The 7822-nt window shown below is 40.6% G+C and overlaps 1 protein-coding gene across 1 annotated transcript in view; it reads right to left on the bottom strand.

Annotated features, from left to right (window-relative positions):
• The window catches only part of LOC107667027 (AT-rich interactive domain-containing protein 4B-like), a 97706-nt gene that overhangs the window by 6220 nt on the left and 83664 nt on the right, over positions 1-7822 (bottom strand). Inside the window, exons 19-20 of the mRNA XM_016458609.1 lie at positions 3129-4289; positions 980-1090 (exon numbers count right to left, since the gene is read on the bottom strand). Of these exons, the coding sequence (XP_016314095.1) occupies positions 980-1090; positions 3129-4289 (1272 nt within the window). The remainder of the gene's footprint in view (positions 1-979; positions 1091-3128; positions 4290-7822) is intronic.

Below are 7822 nucleotides of genomic sequence, written 5' to 3'. Positions count from 1 at the left end.
CGGTTCGTGAAAAATAGCTAGAACTTTAAGCAGGCTGTGTGCATTTTACTGTGGACTGACTGTTTTGAAACTTATGGCGCTTTTCCACTGCATGGTACGGCACGGTACGGCTCGGTACGGTTCACTTTTGGGGTTTTCCACTGGGTGTACAGTACCTGGTACTTTTTTTAGTACCACCTCGGTTGATGTTCCAAGTGAACCGTACCGTTACCAAAACGTGACGTGTAAACTCTGCTGACCAGGAAATACAGACGTTCCTCTCGTTGATAGCAGAGGAGCGGATCCAGCGAGAGCTTGATGGGGCGAGGCAGAATGAAAACGTTTTTCAGGAGTCGCGGCAGTAGAGGCGGCGCAACTATAAACGACATGTGAATAATCCCGCCCACTCTAAAGCGGTACTGAACTGCAGTGGAAACGCAAACCGAGCCGAGCCGTGTCGTACCGTACTGAGCCGTGCCGAGCCGAGTCATATCACACAGTGGAAAAGCGCCATTATATGGTAGTTACATAGCACCTAGACCTCAGTTATCATGGAAAAAGCCAGGAAATTTCAGTTTTGACAATATGGGACCTTTAAGTGTAAAAAAAACCTTGAACAATATCTGTTTTTACTGGCAGCAGAAAGTGAGCAAACCATAACTCAATTTGGAGACAAAAGTCATCACTTAAAGTGAGTTACTGAAGTCACTGAACTCCTACAGCTTTTCATCACAGCTGATTTACAGGATGATGCCACACTGCTGCAATACACACTCAAAACGCTAAAGAAATGGATGTGCAGAGACACTTGAACACGCTCGCATCCCTGCAGGAATAAAGACTGGCAATCTGGCAGGACTAGAGAAAGACTGAAGACTGTTTTTTTGTGGAAATAAAGCTCTTGAGTAATCATGCTGAAGCTTATCAACGCTCCATTGACTTCTCTGAAAACATTAAAAGCGCCACACGAGCTCTTTAAGCAGATGTTGATTTCTGTTACCTGGTTTGCGGTTCTTCTTGGGATGTAAGCTCAGGTTTTTATGACTGCGCTTGTGTTTCTTTGATGCTCCGCCGCCTTGAGACTCTTTGTGCCGCTTCTGACTGGATGAGGCTGTGAGACGGATGAGAACTCAGTGAGAAAATGCATTTCTTGGAATGATTATTATTATTATTTTTTGATTTTGCAAGGTTCAAAGAATATTCACAAAATCAGTGAAACAAGCTGTTTTTACATTTAATAAGACGCAGGGCATGGTTATTAGCTGAAATGTAGGGTTGCTTGTTACAGCGCCACCTTGTGACTGTTTTTCACAAAATTTGGTGCATGCATTTGTTTTACCACGATGTACAAATATATCCAATTTTATAATGGTAGACCATTCAGAATCTATGTTATTAACTGCTGAAATTTCATTGGCTGCTGTCAGCCATGTTTTTTAATGTAGCCTAGTCATAACAGAGGATAAGTTAGGACGTCCACTAAAGAAGAGTCACACCAATTTTCAGCTTCATGGATCATACGGTTGAGGAATTACAGCAAAATATTTTGTCATTGTAGCGCCCCCTATTGGCGGAATTTTTACAAACTTGGTGTGCATCCTCAGGATGTCCTGTTGTCTAAGTGTGTCAAGTTTCGTTTAGCTTGGACACTGTGTTCAGCAGCTATAGGTCAGCTTGTAAACATGGGCATCAAGTGGCCAATTAATTAACTAATATCTTCACTACATTTTGACAAATCAAAATTATTTTTGTCATGAGCGTCTGGGCTTGATGCATGCTAAAGTTCTGGAAAGCCACAAGGTCTCAAAACCTGTTTTTTTTTGTTTTTTTTTAAAGTTAGACGTCTTTAGTTAAACTTCGCTGTAAAAGAAGTGAGCACAAAAGTCGAAAATGGAAAAGCAGCATAGTAGAATGCAAAAACAATCCTCTAACTTCGTTTTAAAATCTAGTGAGCTTCCTTACTGTCTACTCACACAGACATATCTTGATACTGAGCTTGTCACAAAGCATTATTGTAGATAATCAAGATGTTTTCTGCATGGCAGGTCAGAATTTACAAAGAAGGCGTGCCCGAAGCGTGAAACAAATAACACGTTATACGGAGCCACTAAATCGGGGATCACGATGTCAGCTTAACATCCTGATGTCTGTCAGCCATCGGCGATGGACGATGGCATCGTCTATCGGCCCAACCCTACTGCCAATCACAACACACACTGGCCCCGGTAACCAATCACAGCACATTTCGTATTTCAGAAGGCGGGGCTTCATTTGATACAGGAACTATTCCAGCCGTTCATGCCAGACTGGGGAGAGAGGTGTTGTAATAATGTAAAATATGTGAAAAATATTAAAAATAATGTGTTTTTCGAACAACCTAGTATAAGAGCCTGTTCTAGTACACCCCCAAAACAAAATCAAGACTTTGTAAAAGAGCATAATAGGACCCCTTTAAATAATTTAAGAATTAATTGGACATTTTAATATGTTTTAAAATAAATAAAAATCAAACAAATTAGAAATAAATTAATATAATTTGTTTTTATATATACACTACCACTCAAAAGTTTGGGGTCTGTAAGACTTTTTAAATGTTTTTGAAAGTCTCTTCTGCTCACCAAGGCTGCATTTATTTAATCAATAATACAGTAAAAATTCTGAAATATTTTTACAATTTCAAATAACTGTTTTCTGTTGTAATATATTGTAATATGTAATTTACTCCTGTGATCAAACCTGAATTTTCAGCATCATTACTCCAGTCTTCAGAGTCACATGATCCTTTAGAAATCATTCTAATATGCAAATGTGTTGCTCAAACATTTCTGATTATTATCAATGTTGAAAACAGTTGTGCTGCCTAATATTTTTGTGAAAACTGTGATACATTTTATTTTTCAGGATTCTTTGATGAGTAGACAGTTCAAAAGAACAGCATTTATTTGAAATAGAATCTTTTGTAACATTATAAATGTCTTTACTGGCACTTTTGATCAATTTAATGCATCCTTGATGAATAAATGTATAACTTTATGAAAAATCAAATCTAAATTTGACTGGTAGTGCACGTCAAAATCCCTTGCCTTAGCATTGGACTGAAACAAAACACAATCTCTGAACGTGCATATGATGTAGACGACGATACGCACCTTTGGCTTTCTGCTCGCTCTCCTGCTGGCTGCTGTTGCTGAGCGTCAGGCTACAGTTGCTGTTACTGTTGCAGGACAGGTTTCCATCGAAGGCCTTGGAAGGGGAACCTGCCCCCTTTTCTCCAGGAATCTCCTGGATTTCTCCACCCAAGCTCTCCACCTCCACCGTGCTGCTGTCAGACTCGCTGCGCCCCCCCGCCTGCTCCTCCATCAGAGGTCCTGCCGGTGAAGAGACGGCTGGAGGACTGGCGGGCGGCGATGGTGCTCGGACCTCGGCGGGTCCTTCGCCCACGGCGGGCGACTCCGGCGAAGTCGGAGGCGTGTTGAGGACCGAGTTGGTGCCGCTGCTGGGATGCTCCTGCAGCTTGTCCTCGGCGATCTCCTCGTCCCGGGAGGGTTCGACGCAGGGCTCGTCCGGAGCCGTTACGGCGGGTGGAGGCGAGTTGGCCGCCTCGGTGTCCGAGTCCGAAAACAGATCCTTTAGGATCTTCTTGGGCCATTGAACTTGGATACTGGACCACACATCCTTCTGGCCTTTAGTACGACAGCCAGGTGACCTTTCTTCGATCCCTGTGGATATTTTGGCTCTTTTCTCCGGGATCTCCCAGAATCCCGAACGCCCGCTTTTATTCTTCTCCTTCACTCCGTTGTATTTCTTTGAAGGGGAGCCCTTGGTTTTGGGAGTTCCTCTTGGTTCTTCCTTGGTTTGTGGTTCTGTTGGAGGATCTGCTTCGTCTTCAGAGCTGCTACACGACTGAGCGCCTCTATCCTCAACCGGACCTCGTTTCTCCAACTTTTTGGGTGAACTACTTGGCAGCCAATCGCCTCCTCTGCTTCTTCTAGTTTTGCCTTTCGCTGGGCTTTTTAAAGCGCGCTCGCCTTGACCTTCTGCTTTTTTTCTTCTGCCACCAGAACCTTCGAGCTCCACCTCAAATTGGCCCTTTCTCTTGCCCGTTTCTAGGACCCTCGGCTCCTCGTCCGCAACCACGGGAGCTTTGAAGGCTTCAGACGGGCTCCCGCTCTCCCAGTGCTGTGGCGTATGCGGGCGCTCTGGAAGACCTGCTTTCCGAAGGCTCGCTCGTCCTCCTGGATGATCCCCTTCGTCGTGATCAGCGTCACCATCTTCTTCTCGCTCACTGTCGTCTGTGGAGCTTTCAGAGCCTGTGGGAAACAGAAGGATGGGCCTCAAACACGAGCTCTGCTGCAGTGCTCAATTAGACAATTGTAACAGGTTTCCCACTAGTGTTAATTTCATTAACGAAACCTATGACGAAAAATGACAGTCAACAAAGTTTTTCTCCTGACGAAAACGAGATGATAATAAGGTCATTAAACGATAACCGAGACTAAATGAACATGCAATATCGTTGACGAAAAATGACAAGACTAAAGTGTAGTTAAAAGAGCAAAAACTTTATCAAAACCTTTTTATTTTTATTGAAAAAAGTGGAGCCAGACTGCTGTAGAAGACTATTATGCGAGTGTTCATGTTTGCGGTTGCCAGATATCAAGAGCTCAAATCCCCCAATCAGAGCTTTTCTGTAAATGGATACAGATCTGAAAACACCGACATACAGTACTGTACGAGTAAGCTGGAGTTCAGCGATCTCTGTTTGAGGTGTCCTGCTTAAATGAAAGTGTCATTCAGTCAGTCTGCATTCTGTCATGGATCTCGACTGTATTGTTTGCTGATTGTAACGTTACTTACACAACCTCTGTGCGGCAATAAGTCTGTTTTTGCCGTTGTTTTAAAAGAGAAACATTAATGCAATTTTGAATTACTATGAGCAATTTCTCTGTCATAACAATTGAGAGTAGGTTTTTGTTACACCAGTTTTCATAACGTAGACAGTGCGAGTGTATATCTGAAGTCTTTGGTGTTTATTTAGCCTCTAATTGATATCCTGACATTCTACTGATTTGCGCGTAATGGTGTAAGAGCAACTTCTGAGGAAATGTAAAAATAAATTTCCCAAAATGACAGCAATCATTGCAGTTAAAATTGAGCAAAATAATCATTTTTAGCATTTTAACCATTATACAGTAAGACGAAAACATGATGAAAATGTTTCCACTGACTAAAACTAGACTAAAATGCTCAGACATTTAGTCGACTAAAACTTGAATAAAACTAAAACAGGACAAGTTGACTAAATATGATAAAAACTAAAAGTTACATTTGACACAGGACTAAAACTAAGACTAAATTCAAAAATAGCTGACAAAATTAACACTATTTCCCACACCTTTTGATCGATGAATTTTCATGCAGTTTTATTTTAGTATCATTGATATTATATATTATTACTTGATATTATTACTATTATAGTTTTTGTTAATATTTTTAATTAGATTGTATATCAGGGCTCGACAATAAGGGCTGTCCGACGGCTGTTTTCGTGCTTGAATGGACGAATACATACAAAAGTATGTAAAAATCCCCGTCTGGGTGAGTACCTTTGTAGCTTTAACAATGATTAATCTATATTTCATATATACAGTGGAGTAGAGATGCACCGTTCGACCGGCTATTTTTTGTTTTATTTCAACCCATTCTTGTTCCGGATTTGCACACAAACTTTTTTTCAAAATGTCATCTGTGTGGAAATATTACGAAGTCTGTAAACGGCCGTTAATAAAGGCCAGAGACGCTGAAGACGGATGCAAAGAGGATAAAATCCTGTAGCAGACAGAGCAAGATCACTGTTCACGATGAGCGAAATATTGGAAGAAAATCCTAAATGCTGAATATTGAGGAGAACTGAACATTTTCAGAAATATTTAGATGGCGTTTTCTTTTCATCTCGTCTTTGTATGATGCATTTAAAGTAGCGTTAATAGGCGCTGCTTTGTTTACAGCAGTAACCAAGGAAACGCTGTATCGCTGCTGTTCCATGAGCGCCACCTGCTGTCAGAGAGTGAATCTGCGTCTCATTCAGCTCGTCTGCTGTTTTTCCTTATAAAGCAACATTTAATTTGTATCTTTGTTCTATATATTCAGTTGTGCTATTGCTTGTAATCTGTTCATTTATTATTTACTGACTGTTGTCTTGTCTTTAATAATGTTTGAACTTTATATTTGTTAGGCTAGTAGTTTTTGCTGTGGTATCGAAATTAGAATTGAGAATTGTAAGATTTAATTGGTATATAAAAATTTGGTGTCATATAAGCTGATGGCATGGGTCAAAAACAATGATAACAGCAACTATTAAATTTTTTTGTGGCAGGACCAGCCACAAAATATGAACTAAAAAGTAAAGTAAAAATATGAACCACTGGCCAGGTCATATATATATACAGTATCTCACAAAAGTGAGTACACCCCTCACTTTTCAGCAACCATTTTAGTCTATCTTCTCAAGGGACAATACTATGGAAATTAAACTTGGATATATTTTAGAGTAGTCAATGTGCTGCTTGTATAGCAGTACAGATTTACTGTCCTCTGAAAATAACTCAACATACAGCCATTATTGTCAAAATAGCTGGCAACAAAAGTGAGTACACCCTAAGTGATAACAGCTGTATGTCGTTTAACCATGCAAAGCCACATGTCCTATTCATCATGTTCATGTTTTTGTCTGCTTGACAGGACCATACAAATTTGTGTATCTTGTATTAGAGCAGTTAAAATTTGGTGCTTTGAGTACAATTCTCTCATACTGACCACTGGATGTTCAACATGGCACCTCATGGCAAAGAACTCTCTGAGGATTTGAGAATTAGAATTGTTGCTCTCCACAAAGATGGCCTAGGCTATAAGAATATCTATAACACCCTTGTTACAACTGAGTTGCAGTACAGTGGCCAGGGTCATACAGAGGTTTTCTAAGACGAGTTCCACTCGGAACAGGCCTCGCAAGGGTCGATCAAAGAAGTTGAGTCCTCGTGCTGTGCGTCAGGTACAGAAGCTGGCTTCAAAAAACAGACGCATGAGTGCTGCCAGCATTGCTTTAGAGGTTGCAGAAGCAGGAGGTCAGCTTGTCAGTGCTTAAACCAAAGCCTCTTCTAAAGCTGGTTCACAAGAAAGCCCGCAAACAGTTTGCTGAAGACAACCTGTCCAAGAGCATTAATTACTGGAACCTGTGGTCTGATGAGACTAAGATAAACTTGTTTGGCTCAGATGGTGTCCAGCATGTCTGGAGACACCCTGGTGAGGAGTACCAAGGAAATTGTGTCTTGCCTACAGTCAAGCATGGTGGTGGTAGCATCATGGTCTGGGGCTGCATGAGTGCTGCTGGTACTGGGGAGCTGCGGTTCATTGAGGGAAACATGGATTCCAGCATGTACTATATATATATATCATATATTATATTATACCATACTCTTCAGGAAGTCAAAGTACCGATGACTGACGTACAGTAACTCTGAACACAAGAAAGCATTTTAGCATTGAAAAACTGCACACTTCACCTTCAAGTAATATAGATCATAAGACTTGTACTTAAGCAGCGTGAATATAAAGGTACCTGGGAGTAGTGGTCGAACGATATTGTTTTTTTGACTTCAGTCTGTGTGCATTGAATTTATTTAATACACGAGTTTCACAATTTGAGTTGAATTACTGAAATAAATTAACTTTTGCACGACATTCTAATTTATTGAGATGCACCTGTATTTGTATTTATTTTAATTCATATTTAAGAAATTTTAAATCATTTGAAAATGGATTAAAAAATACATTTGTAAAATAA

Source organism: Sinocyclocheilus anshuiensis, unplaced genomic scaffold (assembly GCF_001515605.1).
Source record: "Sinocyclocheilus anshuiensis isolate Anshui unplaced genomic scaffold, SAMN03320099.WGS_v1.1 scaffold665, whole genome shotgun sequence".
Taxonomy (NCBI): domain Eukaryota; kingdom Metazoa; phylum Chordata; class Actinopteri; order Cypriniformes; family Cyprinidae; genus Sinocyclocheilus; species Sinocyclocheilus anshuiensis.
This window is presented reverse-complemented; position numbering and strand designations above follow the sequence as displayed.